General features: G+C 36.8%; 1 protein-coding gene across 1 annotated transcript in view; it reads left to right on the top strand.

The window, feature by feature from the left end:
- LOC107755207 (transcription factor IIIB 90 kDa subunit-like) overlaps window positions 1-9,610 on the top strand; it is a 63,312-nt gene extending 53,702 nt beyond the window's left edge. The window contains exons 16-18 of the mRNA XM_016571926.1: window positions 5,619-5,673; window positions 8,058-8,241; window positions 8,608-9,610. Coding sequence (XP_016427412.1) covers window positions 5,619-5,673; window positions 8,058-8,241; window positions 8,608-8,645 — 277 coding nt within the window. The 3' untranslated portion in view covers window positions 8,646-9,610. The remainder of the gene's footprint in view (window positions 1-5,618; window positions 5,674-8,057; window positions 8,242-8,607) is intronic.
- The last annotated feature ends 15,656 nt before the right edge of the window (window positions 9,611-25,266 follow it).

Here is a 25,266-nt window from a genome sequence, read left to right on the forward strand (position 1 = left end):
ATGTCTTACATATTTGGTTTGTGGCCTTAATGTGACCCCTGTTTTTGGCAGACCAGTTGCCCAGCAAGGTGCATTAGCAAACGCCACTGCATCTCACTCCACTGTAATTCACACTTAGCTCACAGAGCAAACACACAGCTACTGACATCATTGGTCACTTACCCTTCACTTTTCAGAGTGTGCACACACAATACTGAATGTGTGCTTATACAGGCCCCACATTTTGACCTGTAACCTCCAAACACATACAGGACCCTCGCGGTTCCCAGCGGTCCAGGTCCCATGCTAGAGGCCGTTCAGCTCAGTGTCACTCCCAGTCATGTGTGTAATATGTGAGTGTGGTACCCAGGAGGCTTATGGGGGATTGGGTTGTGATGTGGTCAGCCCCTGCCGGGCATGAAGGGGCAGTGCTGTGGAAACCGAGACAGAGAAGACCAGAGTTCAACAGTCATATTTAGAGCTTGTCCTCGAGATACACTTATCTGAACAGTCCTGCTCTCTGTCTGCTTCTCGCATTCTCTCTCTCTCTCTTTCTCTGCCGCTCACTGATCTGTCCTCTCTGGGCTGCAGATGCCTGCTATTAAACGCATAAAAGAGCTCTTGAAGAATAATTGGATGTGTTTACAGTGTTTTGCCCATCTGACACTGGAGTTTACGCTGTTAATTCTGCCCGGTTAAAGGGCCTCGGTGCCGCCCGTGAGCCGAGCCAGCTGATTGTAATGTGTTTAGAGAAGAGCAGACGGTCCATCATAAATTGCATCCGTGATTTATAGAGGCGGCCATGGGAGGGTCAGTGTTCACTGAACTCCGGAGCCGGTGTATGTCTGTGTTCGAGCAAGAATGTCTGACATGTGCATCAGATTGAGAGCTAATGGCTCTGATCCAAATCTTGATGAGCTGTCTGCTGTCTTCATAGGCTGCCTCCTTCAAAAACACTATATTCTGATGTCTTACATTTTATAGCACGATCACATTAGCAAAACTTCAGTGAAATTTTTTAGACAAAGTAGTTCCATTGTCAGTAGTGTAGTGATGCATTAAACACTGCTTACTTCACTTACTTCTAAACCAAGCAGCTTTGTATTAGTAAAAACGGTAAATGAACAATTTGAAAGTTCAACAAATCAATGCAAAATTCCTAATCCTGTGGATTCCAATTAAAATGACATGCAATTTCACTGTAAAAGTGTAAATGTGACAGCACCTTAACTCTAGATTTTGTGCAGGGCATGCCACAGTGGCCATTTTTGCTGATTTTTTTTCTATACCATTGTCTGTGAAATCATATTGGTCACACAGCTGCACATTAAATATCTTCCAGTTGGCTGTGGCCAGTTGTTTATCACTGGAAGATTGTCGTATCACGTCTGTTCAGTACGTGATGTTAGGCAACATCCTGATTTATAATGACTGTTTGCACAGCAAGATTTGACTTTGGATCACAACGGACCCGTTTCACATTTCCAGAGGTTCTTAGAAGTGGAAGTCGTCATGAAATGGAAGCTACAACCATGGGCGGAGCATGTGTAAGGCTTAGCCTTCCCCTGGCCACGGGGACTTGGGGCAAAAATGCCACTAAATTGGACAAAAATGCCCCTGCACAAACAAATTAAATCTATTACGTCTGTTGCTAACAAAGTGAATATGAATAGACAGTGTCGATTGCGGCATTAAATTAAGATCTGCTCATGTTGCACCGTATTTCATTTTAGGCGTTTTTACAGTGTTGCGCATTTTAACCAATCACACACAATTCTGTTGAGCTTAGGAATGCAATGGCCAATCAGAGGCGTTCAGATGAGTCATCGTTGAAACAGATCAGTTTTGTTGAGTGTTCGGGCGTTCGCTGACTGAATTTCCGGACTCTTGCGAATTCTCTCATCATAAACAACAAAGAGCAGATGTACGTACAATGTAAGTAAGAGATTCATTTCTCAGTGTATACAGCTTCAGTGATTATAACGATAGTTTTGTTTTTTTGAGAGTGCTTAAACTCGCGATAGATCAATGTTAGTGATAATGTCACTTTCTATATATAATTTATTCGCTCAAGCATGTTAACTAGTTTTCTGTAAATACATTCCAAATTAATATAATACAAATTATAGTGTTATAAATGTACATTTTAAAAATGAAAATGTACATTTATAACCAGTACATTATTAAAATTATAAATATTTTTACAATTTTATAAAAAAAAAAAACTTTGGCGATCCCAGTTCGTCCCAGGCTCCTAGTCCCGGCTCACGGTCCTTTCCCATTCCTATACCCCCTCTCTCTCCCACTTTATTTCCTGTCAATGTTTACTGTCCTATCCTAATAAAACGCAAAAATGGCAAAAATAAATAAAAAAAAAAACAAAACTTAATTTATGATGTTAAAAACTGTAGAAACGCGTCATCACAGTCCGTGAAAAAGTTCCATTGCTAAACTAACACAATACTTTAATAAAATTTATAGTACACACAAAATAATGAGAGAAATAATAAAAATGTTTATCTATATTTTTACTATGGAATAAACTACATTTAAAATATTTAGTGTTGTCTTAGATTTTGGTTAAATTTACAGTGGTCTCAAATTCAATTCCTGAAGGGCCACAGCTCTGCAGAGTTTAGCTCCAACTCACACCTGCTTGGAAGTTTCTAGTAATCCTGAAGACCTTGATATGCTGGAACAGGTGTGTTTGATTAGGGTTGGAGCAAAACTGTGCAGAGCTGTGGCCCTCCAGGAATTGAGTTTTAGACCAGTGGGTTAAAACAAGGAGTCCATTTTGGTGCCAACAGTTTGAAACAACCTTATTGTACCGGGTTATCAGCTTTGTTATGGGGACTGAAGGATGGGTTTAGAAAAGTGAATCTTGCTGTATGGACTAACATGTAACATGGACACATACTCTCTGACAGATATTACTGAAAGCTGCCTGATATTCTCCGTGGCAGCCCATGTAAACTGCAAAAATGAATCTGACCACAGGCGGTTATTTTAGTCTGAACACTTTGAGGCGTTCTCCACCTGTCAGTCATTTTGAGCAGCCAGGATAGCTGACATTGGGTTTGGAGGACAGGACTTGTAGAGACGGGCGGTCCAATTCAGTAGCAGAAGTTAGTGAAGCGGCTAACATCCCTCTTAGCACCTTTAAAACAAGGTATATAACAGTAATTACTTTACTTTTATAGCAGATGCGCTTTACTGTAGTGTTTTGAGGACCCAGTTACAGCTCAGTCGACTCCACACAGCAAAATGATATAAGAAATTAAGACTTGTTTACAGAGAATATATCTTGAATTAGGTTTATTTTCCTTACCCCTGTGGTAAACAGCTTTTTTTTCTTCTTGTTTTTAACATTTAAGCTTTAAATGAAATCATGTGAACTTATGTTTAAAACAAGAGAAAGGTATTTTTTTCCTCTGGAAAATTTGTCTTATTATTTTATTTGCTTCTCAAGTTAATCTTGTTTTATATATATATATAGAGAGAGAGAGAGAGAGGTTTTTTTTTTACTGGAAAATAAGAACTTTTGATTAAGAAAGTGATTTTTTTGGGCCCTTGATTTGCCCTTGAAGGAGGAAAAACAACCTTTCTGAACCTTCTGCGCAGGTCTTCCGCCTGGCTCGTTTTTAGCAGCATTCTCACTCACTTCAGCTGAGCTGGTGCATTCAGTATTGTAAGATTATCTACGTTTCTCAATCCCCGCAAGCAGAGGCATCCGATACACAATATGTGCTCTAGATTTAACTGGAGGCCATTTCACTTCCATGGCTGAAGATTTGTAAGTGTATTAGTCACACTTGGGTTGTAGATCTGCGTCTCTTCCCAAGACTATTCACTCTGCGAGGCCGCTCGGGGGTGATTGTGTTTTCCAGTAATGTGTTGGATAATCCTAATGCTGTAGTTATGTTGAGGATGTGTGCCAGGGCCAGGACACTGGTGCATGGAGCAGATCTGGCCAGAACAGACTCGACTGGGCCCTGTCTGGCCAGCATGCTGCAGATGGCTAATGTAGGCCGCCACTCCTAATGAGTTACCACAAAGGAAGCCCCTTTCTCAGCATGTACTTTCTCTCTCGCTCGCTCTTTCCGTCCTCCTCCTCTCTTTCTTAAGCAGATTAATTAGCAGCACTTTCCCTTATCGGCCAAGAAAGTGCTCTCGCTAAGTCCTCAGGGAGATCTCACCAGGGAGGCGTAGTCGCTGCCCAGCTTTTCTGCACTTTATTTTGTGTTTATATGCCTGTGTTAGTGTGTATTTGTGTGGTTTGTTCTGTGTATTTTGACAATATTGTGAAGCTGCTTTTGCGTATACAGTGTTCAACAATACTTTTGCAAGTACACAATAAATGTACATGCGACATAACACAATGGACAGTTTACACCATTCATGTCTGTCTTGCTACAGCTTTCCAAAATTTATGGATTTTTGGCTTGCATCTTCAGTGGTATTCACTATAAAGCACCCTAAATCTTTAAGAGGCAACTTTCTATAGACAGTCAGTGCTGTTTTGCATATTATTGTGTAAATGCTTGCCCAGTTATAATACTGTTTTTATGCACAGTCATTCTAGCACATTCAGGTGAAGCTCTGGGCATTCGAAGGCACCTTACACAACAAACCACACACAATTTTTTGTAATGTGAACCATACTGTATGAGATCTGGCAAAACTGCTTTTAGCCATTATGCCTGGAAATCTGTAAAGTTTTCCAGGTTGAAATGAGACAAGCTATAAGCATTCAGATTTTTTTTTAAATCTGGTGAAAACATATCTTTTTAAGTTAGCTTTTGAAATTTGACATTTAAATTATTATTATTATTTATTAATAATGAAACCCATATCATCTTCAGAACACTTTTTAATGACTTTAATGTTGCTGTCTATGCAGGGTCAGAAAGCTCTCTGATTTCATCAAAAATATCTTAATTTGTGTTCTGAGGATGAACAAAGGTGTTACAGGTTTGGAATGACATGAGGGTGAGTTATTAATGACAGAATTTAAATTTTCGGATGAACTATCCCTTTAAATAACTTATCTATATATTCTTCTTCTGTCTTATATGTATAAAAATCATCAGTTGTGAATAGACAAAACCTTTCATTGCCATTGTAGCACTTTAAGCTCCAAACCAGCTAATCATAATTGTGACATAAATAGCAGTCTGTCTTCTCGGTTTTCACTGGACTAACATGAAGCCAGATCAAGGTCATTCTCATTTCAGAAAGTTCCCTTCTTCCTCACTCACATTCCCCCATCAAACTAATTAATGTTTTATACTGGTCTCTTTAATATTAGCCCAAAATAGTGCTGGTGTTTGATGTTTAAATCCAGTCGCCGGGAAGTGTAAGCTAAGCATTTCATTAGTGCCACAGGGCTTCTTTAGCCCCAGTAGTGCAGGTCTCAGTGTGAATCTATTGCTTTAGATATGCCTCAGTAATCTGCTATGGGGTGGGAGTAAAGAGGGGGTAGGAAGTATGCTTCATATTTTCATATTTTTAGAAGGAAAATTAGGCCGGTTATGAGCTCTTGAGCTCTTATGTCAATGTATAAGCTGCTCTGAAGAAGTTTGAGGCCACTGAAGATTCACTAAATAATTATTTTATTCTTTCTGCTTTCCTTTCTTTAGACTCCGCCCCTTAATATCATCCGCACCCAAGAAGAAGACAACAGCAGCCACACCGGTAGGTTGAATGAGTGCCTTGTATTATTACTTAATATTTTAATAGGTTTATTTTACATTGGACATCAAGTGGTAATCCAACATTACTAAAATGTATTTTTATGATTAAAAATATGTTTCAAATGTTAGTAGGCCCAACAATATGCAAAATTAAATTTTATAAATGTAATATGTCATAGTTTTAAATGTTTGGTTTGAAATTTGATGATTTCTGCCAATAACAATCATACAAAACACCTGTCATCACAAACCATAGTTATTCTTGTTGCTACCAATTCGATTGGAACTACAGCCCTGGACATTAAAAACCAAATTTATAACTATGCACCTTATTTCATAACCCAAGATCTAATGTGCTTACTGAATGACATCCCAGTGCAGAACTGTTTGTGGTCTGTTTTCTTGTTGACCTAATGAACAATATTTCATGAATATCAGCTTAGTTGAGGTCAAATCAAATTCACTTGACTAAACCTACTTGACTTCAGTGGTAAATCCATCACGATAATCAAATACTTCATAGCTAAATGTCATGGCAGTAAATATCGAACCAGCATATTTCACAATGCAGGGTAAATATGGCATATACATTTAATTGAAAGTCAATATTTGTGATAATGTTCAAGGCACAAAATTTGATGGATTGCCTCTGTGCTCGCTGGGTCTTAGTGTCTCTGTTCAAAATAGTCAGGCTTAAATAAACAGCAGTGTGGCCTGAAATGCATGTACAAATAGACAAAATAGCTGTTGTGGGGGGAAAATCACGCACAATATGATTGCAGGGGTCAACTTTGCTCTCGCAATGAAGCCCCTCGCTGTCTCATCCAGGTTGCTGCCAAGATGTTCTGAACTAAATCAGTTTTATATAATGTATTGTGCCTTTCTCAGAGAGATTCAGAGCTGTTCGCCCTTTTTTCCCACAAAACAAGAACAAGCAGAGCATTCATGCAGTGCTTGAGATATGCATTAGAGGTCTTAGTTCAGATGTCGTATGAAATTGTAGAATGTATTAAACAGAAAAATACTGGAATATTATCTTTTATCTTTTTCTTAATTTTCTTCTTCCTAATGAGATCATTAAAGCCCCAGCCCAGATTCTCTAGTCATTAGGCCTCTGCTTATCTCTGTGATCCCAGCCTGGGTTACTCACTCTGGGTGTAACCCACAGGTGAGCTGCAGGGCGTCTTCTAGGCGTTTGCCAAGCTTGGCAGCCCCTATTACAAGAACCCTGCTGCTGCTGTTTCCCCTTAACTGGCACTGCCTGAAGAGCGGCCTCACGGTACAGCGGCAAGACTTTCATGCTCTTCCTCCGTTTTTCACAACATGATAATTGATTTAGGCCTCTGCTTCCCCTGAGCTGTACTTCCTTACACAGATGCCTGCTGGGAAATGTAGCCCTTATTCACTTGGGCTCGTTCTTTTCGATTTAATCTGTTTTTTCCTCGACTGTGTAGAATCACTATTTTTAGTTTTTTGTTTTTTTTTTGGGACAGAGAGTAGAAAATGACAGGAAATTATTATGGAGAAAAGAAGCGGAGGGGAATCAGTGGAGGTTGAAGGCCAGAGTCAAACCTGCATTTTCCACATGAGCACCGTGGTTCAACATGTCAGATGCACTAATGCTAGCCACTACACTACAGAGTAAGAATCAGTATTGAGCATTATTATAGAAAATATTTGTGAAAAAGAGATTAGGAGTTGTTGCAGGCCAGATTCAAACCTGCATTTCCCACATGAGCACCAAGATTCAACATGTCAAATGCATGTATGTTAGTCTCTACACTATAGTGCTGACTAAAAATAGCATTTAAATTAATATAATATGGAAATTATTCAGGATGAAATAGGGAAATGTGATCAGGACTTGTTGCAGGCCAGATTCAAACCTGCATAACCCATATGAGCAGTTTTTTGAACATTATTGTGGAAATTATTTGGAAAAAACAGGAAATGGGCTCGGAACTTGTTGCAAGCCAGATTCTAAACTGCATTTCCCACACGAGCACCTTGATTTAACATGTCAGAAGCACATTTGCTAGCCACCACACTATGATGCTAACTATGAATCAGTATAATGAACATTATTATGGAAATTATTTGGGGCAAATAGGATCGGGACTTGTTGCAGGCCAGATTCGAATCTACATTACCCACATGAGCATCACAGTTCAATTCATTAGATGCACACTTCAGTATTGAACATTATGGAGATAATTAGGCAGATTGAGGGGGAATGGGATCAAGACACATTGCTGACCAGATTCGAACCGTAATCACCAACATAAGCACAACGATTTATATCTGACAGTAGAATTTCAGGGAAGCATTGTTAGTTTATATACAAATCTGTTGTCTCTTATTGTTCTAAAACATTATTTATTTCAGGTCACTCCTAGCATTACCATGATGTTGCCTCCTGCAGCCCCAGAGCCCCCTCCGGCCCCCACCCCTCCCCCCGTGTTGGAAAGTGGGCCTGTGGCATATGAGGAACCCGCTGAGGAGGAAGAGGAGAATGAGGAAGAGGCAGAGGAGTCTTGCATTAGCGCCATGGAGCTGATAGGTGGAAATGGTTAGTATGTCACAGCGGATTGTAGTCGTGTCACTGACAAGGATAATGAAGTCACGGTTCAAGGGTTCAATGATCAAGAGTTTCCTAGATTAGTTCCAAGGTCTGGCTCTTCATTTTGACAAATTGCGTAATGCTAAGTGGGCTGTAACTCTAGCATTCGTGGCAGACTGCATTTGAAGTGTTTATCATCTTGATAAACTGCTCCTATCTCTGCTCCTCTGCAAGTCATACATCTACAAATAGTTGCTTATCACAGTAGTGTCCTAGTAGCAGTCTACCAATATAATTTGATCTAATCTTTAGCTTTCTCTTTTTTCAACATGTATCCAGAAGTGACAGAATTCATTACAATCTTTCTCTTTACAGACTACGGATGTGAAGCTGAAGAAGAGGAGGTATTTTAGACTGCACCCTATCGTCTGTTCCCTGAACTTCTTCTCATCCTCCTATCCACTTCTATTACTCCCTATGGCAAGGAGAGGAGAATTTAAGGCACATTTGAGACACCTATAATATGTTGCATGTTTACGAAAGTAAACTCCCTCACAGTGCATTATATGACTGGTTAAACTGCAGCATCTGGGTGATGAATGAGCTACAATGGGAGAAGGTGGCTGGCAGCTTTAGATTGAAGAACATAAAACCATTTTAGCACTTTGCTGGTGTTTTACTAAAAATTCAAGAGACAGGAATCTCTAAAGTAGTTTCCTGAGTATCTCAGAGAATTTGTTTTATAGGTGCAGGATTTGAACCTGTTGGTAATTCCTGAAAGGTGAGGATATTGATGTCTGCTTAGCTTGCTAATAATATCGAATGCATTGTGGGACAATGTAATAGCAATTTGTTGTACATTTACATTTGTTGTACAACATTAATTGTAAATACATAGTAGGAAGCTGTGAAAATGTCACTTTTAGTGTTTTAACTTTTTATTTTTAGCTATTTTAGGATATGTCTGTATATACTATATGTACATGTAGCAGTATTTTGTGCACTGTTATATTTCCTAATTCCATGAAAAAGTAAATGTTCCTGTGTTGGATTATGATAAATATTAATGTATTGTACAGCTATGTTATGACCCTCATTTTTTTGTAACTGTTTTCATTAGATCATCAAATGTGGATTTCAGAGTACACAGTGAAAGCAGAATATTTTAATGTGTATGTAAATAAATTCACATCTGTTTAGGATGTTTTAATGATGATTTTATGGTGCTTTTGCATTCATTTTGAAGTTTAAAAGCCCAAATTCCCCGTTCATTGTAGTTAAATGGAAAAGAATGAGAGCACAGTCTTCTTTTGTGAATTCTCCTTTTATGTTCCACTGAAGAAAGAAGAAAAGTCATACAGATTTGGAACGACATGACAGTGAGTAAATGACAACAGAATATTTCATTTTTGGTTGCACTAATCATTTAAATTGTGAATTCAGAGTTCATTTCTTTATGTTTTCCCTACATTTCCTTTCTTGTTTCTTTATATATTTTTCATGTCAAGCAAATAATGTACAGTATTACCTTACAGCTGAAATTCTTAAATGTTTTTTGCCAGCTGAACCTCTTTGACATGAAATATTTACTTGAAGTACCCAGAAATGTTATGTTAATATTTAAATAATTAAATAACACATTTCTATGTTTACAGTTCTTTGATCACATGACATGCAGGCAAACAATTAAATTCTTTCATTTTGATTTTATTTTTAATTTATTGTCATTTTTATACCTTAATTCATCAGTTAATGATAGCTTTTCATTAACTCAAAAACCACTTGCAGTTCCCTCACAAACCCCAGTTAGGCAAACCACAGCATGCTACACATCTACACAGACTTAATTCCCACATGCTACACATCTGTGATTCAATTTCTCAAATCAGATTTGTTCAGGAGTCATGGTCAAGGTGGTTTAAGACTTCGATTTATCAGTGCTTCCTGAATTTCATTAGAAGAATTGAGCTTAATGTCTTTGTGCGATTGTGATCCGAGCATTCAAGAACCACAACAGCTGAAACATACGAAACCAGTTTTCATTTGTGAGTAGCCTACTGTAATGGCTAATGATATAGATTTTTTATGAGTCTGCGGTCAGACGAATACCATGGGCTTTGCCTGTGGCTCATATACCCTGACAGAGCTCATCAACAGATCGCTCATTAGAACGAAAGCCACCAAACGGATCCAGTAGAACCATTTACCCCTAAACAACCATCAGCCTCTGCGTGAAAGGCCGTATTCATACATGGTGGAGCAGTATGCAGCTATCTGGAGGTTTAAGATGTGTTTGCTTTCGAGAGTATGGGGAAACTGCAGCCCATTTAACCCGCTCTGCTGATCAGACTGAAGAGTAACAAGACACTATAATGGTCTGCTTCTGCAGTACTGCAGCCTGTCACCCACATCTGATTTGATTTGTCCACAGATGCAGGCTCAGGGTGCCCTTATACTTCAACTGTATCGGGTTCAGTTCTTCAAAGCATTGTGTTCAAATTGCTTCCCACTCTGTCTGGCTGTAGACCTACTCTGGTTTCAGTCGGGCTGGTATATTAATCACACGGTCCTCTCGGAGCAAGGTCAACATTGTGATTTTAACATCCTGTAGATAACCGCAAGGTATTGCTGGACTGTGTTTCATAATTACCGGCTCAAACTGAATTTAGTTATGTTTCCATGCAGCTTGTTAAGGGAGAGTTCTGCTTATTACCTTATTTGTTACTTTTTTTTAGAGATTGTGCTTGAAGGATGATGACGAAGCAATGAAAGAATCCCATAGATTTGCATTGAAGGAGAGATGCGAGCAATCTGTTGAACTGAAGGTAGGGTATTTTGACTTGGGCTATAAAACATTTCTTGTAGGTTTGACTTTCTCCCTAGGTCCGTAAAAATGAATGTATAACGTAGTTTGTCTACCTAAACATTTAGTTTCACCTCAAAAGACAATTTAAGTAACTTCAAGTAACCAACATGTTTTTAATTAAGGGTGCACTCAGTTGATTATGTTTTGGTAGATGATACATCAGTTATACTGACACCTAGTGGTGTGGATGTATTATCATGCAAAAGTTTTCAGTTACCAATACAGAAATACACTATTCATAGTCATTTTAGGAGAGTAAAATGACAGATTTTATGAGGCTTCGTCTTAATTGAATGCAAATAATATTTAAAAATTATTACTATTTAAAATTTTAAATAAAATGACTAAATAAACCTTTAAGGTTTGACCAAAAAATTAAAATTCTGTCATCATTTACTCTCCCTCATGTTGTTCCAAATTTACATGACTTAGTTTTTTCTGTGAAACACAAAAGAAGATATTTTGAAGTATGTTGGTAACCATGAGTTTCGGTTCCCATTGACTTTCAGTGCATTGCATTGTATTTGTTCATTTAATGGAAGTCAATGGGAACCAAAACTGTTTTGCTTCAAAATATCTGCTTTTGTGTTTCACAGAAAAAACAAAGTCATGTAAGTTTGGAACAACATGAGTTCATTTTCATCTGAACTATTCCTTTAAGAATTCATGTGTGTTTTAACAAAAATATGTGCTTTGTTTTTTCTTTTCTTTTTTACAGCTGTGGGATGAATTGAAATTACCCTCTTTGGTAATCAACATCATGCCACAGATGCTGTTCGTAGACATTAAGTGGAAAATAATGGATGATAATGTCTTATGACACTCATTAGATACAATGACGGTGATGATGGTTGTGATGAATAAGTGATTAATACAGTCTCTTTAGGGTTCACAGCAAATGCAACATATCATGCTGTTTGCACCCTTCCTAGTCACAGGCTGGTTTGAGCTTTTCTTTGCCTTGAGCTACGGTAAAGCCTGTGGATTGTGCATAATCATTTTCCTGTGAGCCACAGGCCAGCTGTGTCCTGGAGGTTGAGGGTAGAGGGCTGTGAGATTTATACAATGTGACGCTTCTCCTGTGTGCTGGCAGATAGCTCATCTGTCTTCTCTGACTGTAGTCACTGCATTGGACTCAGGTGAGAGTAAACATGACCTCACTGATCTTCACTGTTTGTTCGGGCCAGGCCAAACTAAGCATATACACTTCAAAAAAAAAAACAAATGATTCACACAGAACACACTGCTTTTTAATTGTTTTCAACCACAACCATTGTGTGTTGTATGAGTGCTGCATTTTTAAAATGCTATTTGTGCCTAGATGTTTTGTGTGTGTGTGTGTGTTGCTTGTTATTATTTTACTTTTGTGTTGTTTTATTTTAAGAGGAAGATTAATTTAGTATACAGATGTAAGGAACTGATATACTGAAATAATTTTGTGAGTATGGGATAGGAAAAGAAAACTGTCTCTTACACACTAAGAAATCTTACACAATTATTGATACTAAATTCCACATAAAATTAATTGGTCTAGAAACTTCATACATGCTTACAAAACTTCTGAACTTATAAGTCTATTATGAATAAATGGAATAAATGATTTTGGGCCATTATAATAACGCACTCTCGAGGTGGCAGTGCAGCCACTGTGCGAAGAGTGTTTTTCTAGGACCGAACTTGCCTACCCCTGGCCTAGGTTATACAGTATGTTATAGACAATAACGTTTTACTTCTGGCAGTTGTATTAAGATTTACAATTCATAAACGTGTTCATTTGTGAAGATTATCTTGATGAATAAAACGTGTAAGAATCCTAAACTTTCATTGGTAACAGAGCTGATTTTCTGTAATGATCCAAAAGCCAATGGAAAATCCAATTAGGTTTTTGTCAATGGAATCAGGTTAATGCTAACTTCAGGGTTTGGTCTACAAAAATACATTATCAATGGAGTGTGGCTTTTAAAAAAAAAATACTGGCATGACTTTTTTGTTTTCTTAACTTGAGTATGTAAAAAATGGATGTTTTCTTGTGGTATTGTGTTAATATCATCAATTTAAAAACGTATAATTTTAATTGTGTGCTAATCAATGTCAGTTTTAAAACAGTGGACCAATCAGAAGAAGTCTAGGGTGGGGCAACCATTCCAAGCATGTGTGAAAATAGCTGCTGTTCTTGTCTTTCCATTATATTCTTTTTTTTTTTTTTGCCGTAGCATATCTCATACTCCACATTTTTTACTGTTCTTCACTGCATCTCACATTTTCTATGTGAACAACCCCTAATTAATCAGTATTTTTGTCATGTTTTCCATTTCTAACAGCAAAACTGTGTAACATAATATGCCCTCCTTATACCTGAATTTCTCCACTGAAAGTTGTCCTTTCATCCTCTCATCTCCCCCTGCTCTGCCGTACTCTTCATGTCTCTCTGCATCTCTTTGAGTTACTGCAGACTGAACTAGAGATATTCGCAACCTATCTCTCTTTTCCTGCAGTGCACCAATTATGTAACCGTTCAGTGACACTTAAAAAAAAAAAATGATTCACACAGAACACACTGCTTTTTAATTGTTTTCAACCACAACCATTGTGTGTTGTATGAGTGCTGCATTTTTAAAATGCTATTTGTGCCTAGATGTTTTGTGTGTGTGTGTGTGTTGCTTGTTATTATTTTACTTTTGTGTTGTTTTATTTTAAGAGGAAGATTAATTTAGTATACAGATGTAAGGAACTGATATACTGAAATAATTTTGTGAGTATGGGATAGGAAAAGAAAACTGTCTCTTACACACTAAGAAATCTTACACAATTATTGATACTAAATTCCACATAAAATTAATTGGTCTAGAAACTTCATACATGCTTACAAAACTTCTGAACTTATAAGTCTATTATGAATAAATGGAATAAATGATTTTGGGCCATTATAATAACGCACTCTCGAGGTGGCAGTGCAGCCACTGTGCGAAGAGTGTTTTTCAACAAATCAACGGCCTGTCGTCAACTATTATAATTATTATAATTACAAATATAATGACTAAAAGAGATGTTAGAGGCTTAATGATGGTTACTTAATGATGAAGTCATACAACCGTGGTGCAGCTCGTTTATAGCCTAGGTCAGGGGTAGGCAAGTTCGGTCCTAGAGAGCCGCAGTCCTGCAGAGTTCAGCTCCAACCCTGTAGTATATCTCATACTCCACATTTTTTTACTGTTCTTCACTGCATCTCACGTTTTCTATGTGAACACCCCCTAATTAATCAGTATTTTTGTCATGTTTTCCATTTCTAACAGCAAAACTGTGTAACATAATATGCCCTCCTTATACCTGAATTTCTCCACTGAAAGTTGTCCTTTCATCCTCTCATCTCCCCCTGCTCTGCCGTACTCTTCATGTCTCTCTGCATCTCTTTGAGTTACTGCAGACTGAACTAGAGATATTCGCAACCTATCTCTCTTTTCCTGCAGTGCACCAATTATGTAACCGTTCAGTGGTTGTCCCACGCAGGCACACAGAGATGCTGTCACGTCTCCAAATGATCACCGTCTTGTAACGGTACACTATGTAGAAAACATCCTCTGCGCTTTCATTCCCTGCAGAGTTGTCTTGTGCTGTTGTCTGCTAAATTTACCGCGCTCGCCGTGATGGGGCAGCGTGCCATGCATCCCCTCACTGCTCAGCTGTTCTGGGAAACAGTTTAGCTGAGGAAGACCCCATCATCTGTAACTTCAAACCCAAACCCATATCCCACATGCCTCTTAATTACGCACAAAAGCCCAAAGCTGCGAACAATAGAATGTAACATGCACATTAAGAGGTATAACACACCGTAGCCATGAAGAGACAAACTCGCCAGGGCCCCATTCAAGTGATCTATTTAAACACAACGAGCCCCATCCCAGCCCCCTCCGAGCCATCTGCTGCTCCACCACTTGTGCATTCTCCTGCTACCTTTATTCTCTTCTAGTTTTTTTAAATAACCTTTATTTAACCAGTGAGCCTAATTACTTTCTCGTTTGGGATGCAAAAGGTGAGGGGCAGTTCAATAACACAGGACAACATTTGACATTAAAGCTGCAATGCCATTGCACAGTGATACACGGTTGCATCATTTTAACATTATTAAATAGAAGTACTTCTGTAAAAATACGTAAATGTCAAAACAATCGGCAAATAATTTGCTAGAACTGTCTGTAAATGAAAGACTGTAAATTAAATCAGCAATGTTTCCACATCTATTTTTACACCCATTGCATCAAATTATGTCTTGGTTGGTTTCTCTCATAATGTGCATTTCATGCTTATTAAGGATTAACTTGTATTCTGCTAAACTCATTTTTAGTCTTCAGTCTGTTGAACGATGGTCAAGCTTCATGATCTGTTGAGACCGAATTGACTCTTTTGATGTTTGGGGTCCCACAATTACATAGTAAATAATAATAGTAATTTTCAAATTTAGTTTTCAATTGCTTTTAATATTTGTATTTAATATATTAATATTTTATTTTTTTATATTAATTATTAATGTTAAATATTTGATGAGTATATTAATATTTTACTTTTTATATTTAGTTTTACCACAATGTATACATACTGTACATTTTTCTAAATTGCAGTTGATATACATTTTAGCAACATTGTTTCTGTTTGTGTTATTTTGAGCCTGCCAAAAAATAGCTTGTATGAAAATACAATACAAAAAAATCAGACTATCTTTCATATTACTTTTTATAACTGGAACATCTGAGACCCCAAATTGAGTTTTTTTTATAGCGTGATATAGCATTGAAATTATGTGTATAGTCAGTTTTCATAAGATTATGAAAAGCCATGTAGTATCAATTTAACACTTAAAGGTATAGTTCACCCAAAAATGTCAAATTCTGCCATTTACTCAACCTTGTGTTGTTCCAAACCTGTATGATTTTCTTTCTTCTGTTGAACTCAAAAGAAGATATTTTGAAGAATGTTGGTAACCAAACTTTCTTGGTTCCCATTGACTTCTATTATTTTATGTCTGAATTAAAAGTAAAACTGAGTAAAAGATGACAAAATCTACATTTTTGGGTAGGCTATCCTTTTCTAAGTATATTTTTGGATCTAGCAGGATGAACTTGGTGTCTGAGACCCAAACAGAACACGATGGCTTCTTCTTAGTGCTCTTCCTTGTCATCTGTCTAGCAGCACCATCTGTGTGGGAAACATTTTGGGAAAGTCCCATTCATCTGTTATAATATCATGACATAATGTTGCTTGTGATCATCAAAGCCTCCAGCAATCTCTTCACCATCAGACACTTCACTTGTAGCCTGTAAATGATACAGCGGTATGTTCATCACAACCTCAAATGTAATAAACAATACAAGGTAACCATGACAAGACAAGACAATACATGCCTGACACGCTAAACTGAGAACACGTTTTACTTGCATGAAGTTATTTGTTTTTGTTAAAGAAAGACTAAAGTTACGCTTCATTTCAGAGCTGACCAGAGATGCTTGAGTGTCCTCACTAAAGAGGACCACAGAGGAGGCTGACAAAATTATAAAATGTTTGGCAGATACCCATAGTAAACTTAGGAAGTCATGCATTTCAGTCTGGCTGGTCAATCTAGTGTAGCACACTTCATTTAACCTGACTTTGAAATGTTCAGCGCACTTCCAATCAGACTTAATTGTCTCACCCACTCATATATATAGTCATGCTTGGTGCTCGGTTGGATACTCAAGTGTATTGTTGACTCATAACATTGCAATCAAATAATAGAACATGAATGTAAATACATTTGACAGCAAACATGTGTTATAAACAAACTGGTCCTTAGCTTCTGCAAGACAAACAGCAGTGAAATGTTTTTCTCTGTTAAATCAGAGTCATAATCCACATTATTTTTAATATGGATATAAGCTGTAAATGTGCAAGACTTCAAATTCATTAGCCGCTATAGGTAAATAACTAGAATAATGACAAGTGCAGTAAACTTTTGAAGTATTTGCGCTACAATCCAGTGTGTTTATGATTATAATAATAAATTATAATATGATAAGAAATGCCAGTTTGCAATATCAAGCAGCATGACTAACCTTTTTGTACAGCTAAAATAACTGAAAGCTGCCGACACTGAAAGCCTTGCACTTTCAAGTTATAAATGTCTGTTTCCGCTATGTTAAAAACAAGATGGACTGCACTGTACACTTGCTATTTCTTGCTATTTTTAAGAAATAGCATAAATGGTAAGCATAGTATGGTAGAATTTAACAACTCCGAAAGTTTCTTTGGTTTTGATCTCAGTACTGACATCTATTGGCCTGGATGCATGAAGTCGTTTAGTAACTGCAGCATTTCATATTGAACCTGTTTGTTTATCTTTTGTTTTGTTCCTTTTTGTAAGTTTTTCTTCGTCAAACAGTCATTTGTGAGTTTATATTTGTGACCCTGGACCACAAAACCAGTCTTAAGTGTCAATTTTTAAAAATTTAGATTTATACATCATCTGAAAGCTGAATAAATAAGCTTTCCATTGGTGTATGGTTTGTAAGGATAGGACAATATTTGGTCGAGATACAACTATTTGTATTTTTGGCTATTGCTACAAATATACCCCAGCGACTTAAAGGGATAGTTCGCTCAAAAATGAAAATTTGATGTTTATCTGCTTACCCCCAGGGCATCCAAGATGTAGATAACACAAAACGTTTGTAAAGACACAAAACGATCGGTTTGTGCAAGAAACTGAACAGTATTTATATAGTTTTTATAATGGACCATTGACACTCCCAATTGAGATTGTAGATAGAGTGTCAATGGTCCATTTGAGAGATAGGTGGCGGTAATGCACTTATAAGTCTGCGATCCGCCGTAAAGCAAGAAGAAGAAGAAGACGCCTCACGCGCCAGCTGAAGAAGAAGACGCGAACGTGCTCAGGACAGTTCAGACATTGCGGTGAAAATCAGAGGTAAAAAACGATATAAATACTGTTCCTGACATTATAGGACTGACAGACTGCAACGGTTTGAGTTAAAAATCTCAGTTTGTGTTCTACTGAAGAAACAAAGTCAACTACATCTTGGATGCTCTGGGTGTAAGCAGATAAACATCACATTTTCATTTTTGGGTGAACTATCCCTTTAAGACTGGTTTTGTGGTCCAGGGTCACATTTACCACTTCATTTCCCACCATTTATCAGTATTTGTTATAGAGTTGTTGTGGATTTTTCCACTTATATTCATTGTGTTTGGACTGTCTGGTGGATTGCACATATCCTGATCCCGACCAATACTTATTTCTTACTTTCCTTTTAGATACCTCAGCAGCACTGTTAGAGACACATCCCACCTAGAACATCAATTCAGTTAATAGGAGCTCAGCTGCACATGGCTCCATGTGATCATCAAAATCAGGGTCCATTTTAGGGCGATTCGTCACATCAGTCATAACACATCATCACCCTTTGTTCACAAAGGTGCAAACACACACACACACACTCAACTACTGGCTTCAGTCAGGCATTTGATGCTGCCATCTCAACTCTTTCCTTATACACTCTAAAAATGAAGGTTTCAAAAGAGGCTTTTCACAGCAACGCCACAGAAGAACCATTTTTGGGTTCTTCAAAGAATCATTCAATGAACAGTTCTTTAAAGAACCATGTTTTCTGAGTGTGAAGAACATTTTAATAATCTACAAAACCTTCTGTGGAATGAAAAGGTTCCATGGATTTTAAAGGTTCTTCATGGAACCATAGATGCCAATAATAGGCTACATATATTTTTAAGAGTGTAGTGAATCTGGTGTTCATTATTTAGTGAATAAGCGAACGAGCAGCAGCTTTGAAAACAGAAAACAAAAAAATCCCCCTTTCATTTATATTCTCACACACCTCATGAGTTCAGATGTCATTACTAACATGAGCAGAGGCAAAATTTCCAATTTTTTCATCCTCTTGTTCCACACGCTGACAGCTCACAGTTGTTATGTGAGAAAGTCTGCTGACATTGTGTTGACGTTTACATCATTACTATAGCAACCGATGTTGTACACTGGATATTGACTACACTGTCTGAAAAGACTGATCAGATTATATTACTTAAAAAATGACAGCGCAGACAGTTTTAAACAGCAGATTTTAAAACCAAATATTTGTGTGCAGAGTATAGGCTATATATGTGAATACACACTATCATTATACCCAGGCCAATTTTAATGTTACACAAATTATAGACTTGGTGTGTCCATGTACACATAAAAGCAGTCAAACTAGTAGTATTTTCAATGAAACACTCCCACACTGACACACATAGCAAAAAAAGTCAAGTGCTGATAAATGGATGTAAATGATAGCCATAAGTGTGCAGTTTTTATCTGTACATGTGGTTAAACATGATTCATCATAGTTATTTATTACCATCTCCTCTGTCCCTAAAGAGTCTAATCAGATAGAAACAAATCACCTATGGCTTTTTCATCTTGCTTGTGGAAAGCAACATCTCTAACGTGCAGTAAAAGTGCCTGGTCTGTCTGTTGTTCTCAAAATGTTGTGATGATCACAAATAACCCTGCTTGTTATGCTTCATTCCATCCCAGGAAAGGGCTGTTTTTACGGTTTGTTGAAGATGTATGCAAATAATGGACATGCGCGCTGGAGGTATAAAATAGCTGTTTTTGATTTGGGTTCTTCTTGTCTTGTTTGACCTGCAGGGCTACTCAGATACTCGTAAGGAGCAAAACGAAGCATATTTATTATCCTCTTCTTGTCCAAATTTATCTGCATCATTAAGTGTGAATAAAAATCTATTTTTCCTCAGAAATTAGTTTTATATCAAAGCAGTTAGTGCTCTTGCACGGCTTGTGTGAATTGAATGAATGAATGGCAACAGAAGGACATAGTTAAAGCACAATTCACCCCCTAAAAATGACCATTTTGTCATTTTTACTTGTTTCAAACCTGTTTGATTTTCTTCCGTGAAACACGAAAGGAGATATTTTGATGAATGTTCATGCTACTCTTTTCTATACAATAAAAGCATTTATGTCACTCTAAGAACTAAATTATTTGTTAAGTTAACAGATATTTCCTTTAACCCTAAAACACAATGCAATGCATTATTTATAATATGGGTAAAACAACTGTGAAGAATCAATGTGTAAAATGTCTTCATAATAACACAATAAATGTATCCCTATTTTTGGTTGTGTTTACAGGTTTGAAACAAGTGACCTGGGTTGTCAAGCTCCAAAAAAGATAAAAAAGCAGAAAAATGTATTTGTATATTACAACTTTTCTGCAGTCATATGACAGCTTTGTGTGAAAAAGCAGAGCAACGAAAATTAAATTAAAACATTTGTTAACTGAATAACAAAAAGGGGTAATAATATAATAACCCTAACTAATAATATAATATAATTAATATAATAATAATAAAAAAGGAAAAACTGAAATGAAACAATATACATTTTCTTCTTCTTCAAAAAAATAAAAAAATTATTAGTTGCTAATACATGGCGTACTGTAACTTAAACTTAAAATCTTATCTTTACAACCTGCATTAAACATGAAAATGCCACTAGATAACATGAACACAGACTGCTGAGAGATTTATTGGCTCTCAGGGAAAATTTCAGGGCTTTTTGTTGCAACAAATTCTTGTTGTCCATATGATAGAACTGGATGCTATTAGGTGTAAACTTTCGAAATGTTAGATTTTAGTCATGTATTGATGCACTTAACATTACATAACCCACTAATATACTAAAAAATATGCTCTTTTTCACCACCTTTCAGTCAACAGGGAGAAAATAGCTTTAGTGTTGTTGTTGTTGTTGTTGTTGTCCATTTAAAAATGAACTTGTTGTTTTCCATCCTACACAGGGCCAATAAAACAACAGCCAGGATTCGAATGACTTTTCTTATATTACTAATGCTAGAGGGCAAAGGTGACACTAATCAGACTGTGTTTCATTGACTGCATATTAAGCATGTTTGTAATAGCATATGTGCATGCTGGAAATGCATTCCAGCCTGTGTGTGTGGGTGTTTGGAAACAGAGATGGAATAATGTGGGAGGAGAACCAGGTGAAAGAGACATTTCTCCTGGATCGGCACTGGCTCCTCCATCCCTTTCCCTCAGGGTTGACTTTCCCTCATCCCTTTCTGGGCCATAGGGTAAGGGCTCATGAAGGCTCAGGGTGGTTGTGGTGTCAGTAGGGAGGTTTGGTTGAGGTTAGCATTGATACCCCCCCTCAGGTCTCATAAATCAGCGCCTCTTCTGGGCCGCGAGGGCGCCTCAATCTTTCCCTGGATCAGCTCTCATCCATTTGCTCTGTCACTCTTTAAATTACCCTTTCTCTCAATGCCACCCTAAGGTCTGAGAATAATTTCCAAGAGAATAAAATCTGTGTTGGCAGATTTCGTGCAAAAATTGCCCTTCCTGTGGGGTTTATGTGTTTTCTGTCAGCTGTTTTTTAAGATAACAAGATGTTCTCTAAAGCTGAAAAAGGCTGAGCTGAGTGATGTTTGCTTGTTAATATTCAGGTGCAAATTCAATAACAGTTACGCTTCTTTTTGTGCAGTATTTCATTGCAAAAACCTGCATCTTTTATGCAATCTAGTTTCGCCAGGTTCTAAAAACACTGAACAGTATGTTATAGTGCTACACCCTGGGTAGCAGAGTTATTTCAGTGCTATTGGGCTATTATATTTTTTTATTTTTTTATGTTTTCATTTTAATTTTAAAGTTTTTTTTTTTCTTTAAGTTGAACTTAATGAATATGAGATGTGTTTCCTTGGCAAGTAGCTGAAATAAAATACTTTTAAATATACTATTTTACTTCACTTAACGTTTATTTTATTTAAAGTAACAAAATGTTTTTTAATTTTATTTTTATTTTTTTATTTTTAGTTAAAGCTGCAGTCCGTAACTTTTGCGTCTTTGTCGCCATCTCTGTTTGAAACCTGGAATTGCAGTTATTTGTGGAATTATCATCTATACTTGGGTTGTGCATCGACATGCGGATGAATCTAATGTTTTGAGGAGTATGTGTCACTGTCAGTCACTGCATCAGTGTGGATATTCACTTTACTTTGGAATCGCAGATTCTACGTCTTGGAAGTATGACCCAAATAAGACTTTTCACTGGAAAATGTCATAAGTAAGTAACAAGTCTGCCACTTTTGTTCTGACCAACTGAGAAAAAAAGGCATTACAGTACATTGCGCAACCAATGTTGATTAAATCTAACGATCGCTTAGCTCATATCACATCAAACCATGCAAATTACTATTATTGTTGTTATACTTTGTTCTCAAAATTGCATTGCGTGACTACGTGTATTTAGTGTGTATTAGTGTTACAAGTTGACTACGGGGGAATCTCCAGTTGTCACTGATGATTGTCGTATGGACTTTTCTGGATTACAATACGGCATCAAAATGATAAATTTAATTATTCCAGCTGCTGTGAGAAAAGGCTATGAATGATCTGCCACCTGCAGCATCCTCACGTGCGATATAGCCTACTAGCTAGGACTTCTTCTTTATGTTTACAGACGTGACATAATGACGCAAAGACGAACGGCGGCATGCTTGCATTTACCGTGAAAACCTTCCAGTACCACCCAAATTAGAAAACATTATTACAAGCTTACCATTGTGAATCGGGCTAAGGTAAGGAGATAGTTTTGAACACTGGCTGGTTACTTGCCCAAAAATTGATTTTGGATAGTTTTTAACCAAAAAAAGTTACCGACTGCAGCTTTAACTATTTTCAGCACAAACACCCCTTTTTTCTATGTAATGTACAGTCACTACTTAGCATTTTACTCACAAAACCTTGTACACTTTCTATTGATAATGGTGGCATCTATTCATCAAATAAAGATCAAATGATCAAAACAGTGGTAACCTGCAGATTTTTACTTGATCTAACTTATAAAAATGTGTTTTTGTGGGTATTTTCTTTTGACAGGCTGATTTAGTCAGGTTGAATAACACTTTACTTGAATAAAACCGAAAAAAAGATGTTACCACACAAAACACTATTTTTTGTTTTTGTTTTATGTGCAAGAGCATTTTAACTCACCATTGTTTATTTTTATTTGAGTTTATTTCACCATTTTAATATTATTTATAGTATTTATTAATATTCTGGATTAGCTTTTATTTTTAGCATTTAATTTTAGTAATTGTATGTGCTTTGCATAATTTTTATTAGTAGTTTTTTTTATTTCTATATAGCTTTAATTAATCTGTATTTCAGTTTTAGTTTCAGTAACTTCAACTTTATTTCAGTTATTTGCCAAAACAGTTTTCCATCTAATATTTATATTGTGTTTTATTTCAGCTTTATTTTTAATGATCAAAAACACTAACCATTTTAGTTTTAACACTGTCACTGACATATTCCTTATTAATCCTCATAAAGATACCTGTTCAGTCGTTGATGTTGTACTTCCTGTTGGTTGTTAGGGAAAGACAATCCTGATTATGCGTCAGTCTCTGTGGTGAAGTTCTGGGCCGGTTAGACATCCCTCAGCCCTTTGTGCCTCATGCTGCGGCTGTTGTAATTGAATTCATTAATAGATTAAGAGGCCCAGAGCAGAAACGCCCCCTGAGGCGACTGACTTCACTGTGCCCCCTTTGGTCGCCAGATCCTGGACGGGGTAAATCCTCAGATCCAGACCCCAAACTCTAATCATACACCCTCATAAACATGCCATGTCTGTTTTGATCACTTCTGATCAGTCTAGCTCCATGGCAACTCCATGTGGGGCCTCTCAGATGTCTCCTGAGAGCAGGGTTAGTGACCTAGTGTGAACTTTGACCTTCAGCCCCGTGTTGACATGAATTGAACAATAGAGGTCAGATTGAGTGTTTTTATGAAGTGCAGGTGGAGAGGCGAGAACTGCACAGACCAGAGAGACCGCAAGAAGGCGGGATGCAACAGATGGACACACTCCACAGGAGTTCTGCTGGACACCATATATGAGGCTGAGCGGCATAATGACTTCCACTCTGTGGTCTGGATAATCCTCAAAGAAACAGGTTTTAATTTTGTATTTATTTTGTTATGCTTAGAATTTTCTAAATCTTTAAATATTTATTTAAATACATCATTTTATTATAAACATAAAAAATATCAAAAGATTTAAAAAAATGAGCAGATTCATGCAATCTACAGTAATTATAATACATCCCGTATACATATACTATATACAGGAGCTATACAGTACAGTTAAAGGTTTAAAAAAAAAAGACTTATTCAGCAAGCATTACATTGATCAAAAGTGATAGTAAGTCATTGTTACAAAAGATTTCTGTTTCAAATCAATACTGATCTTCATATTACTTGAAAAAAATTATGGTTTCATGTTTTCAACATTGATAATAGTAATACATGTTTCTTGAGCACCAAAACAGCATATTAATTTCTGAAGGATCATGTAACACTGAAGATTGGAGTTATGATGCTAAAAATTCTGCTTTACATTACAGGAATAAATTACATTTTAGAATATGTGACCCTGGCCACAAAAGCTGAATAAATAAGCTTTCCATTGATATTTGGTTTGTTAGGATAGGACGATATTTGGCCGAGATACTGGATATTGAAAATCTGGAATCTGAGGGTGCAAAAAAAAAATCAAAATATTGAGAAAATCGCCTTTAAAGTTATCCAAATGAAGTTCTTAGCAATGCATATTACTAATCAAAAATTAAGTTTTGATATATTTACAGTAGGAAATTTACAAAATATCTTCATGGAACATGATCTTTACTTAATATCCTAATGATTTTTGGCATAAAAGAAAAATCAATAATTTTGACCCATACAATGTTTTTTTGGCTATTGCTACAAATATACCCCAGCGACTTAAGACTGGTTTTGTGCTCCAGGGTCACATATATCCAAATAAAGAACAGGTGTTTTTTTTTAGATTGTAATAATATTTTGCATGAGCATAATATGAGCATAAGAGACTTCTTTCAAAAACATTTTTAAAAACGTTTGTTTTATATAAAGATAGATTCTGAGAACTGTCTACATAAATGCTGTCTGGTGTTGCTTTGGGAACACAGGTTACTGTACATAACTAATATAAAAAAAAGAACTGAATTTTTTTTTTTAATTCATTTTGAATCAGAATCACAGAGGGCAGCTCTCACTGCATA

This window comes from Sinocyclocheilus rhinocerous, unplaced genomic scaffold, assembly GCF_001515625.1.
Source record: "Sinocyclocheilus rhinocerous isolate Xijiao unplaced genomic scaffold, SAMN03320098_v1.1 scaffold562, whole genome shotgun sequence".
Lineage (NCBI taxonomy): Eukaryota > Metazoa > Chordata > Actinopteri > Cypriniformes > Cyprinidae > Sinocyclocheilus > Sinocyclocheilus rhinocerous.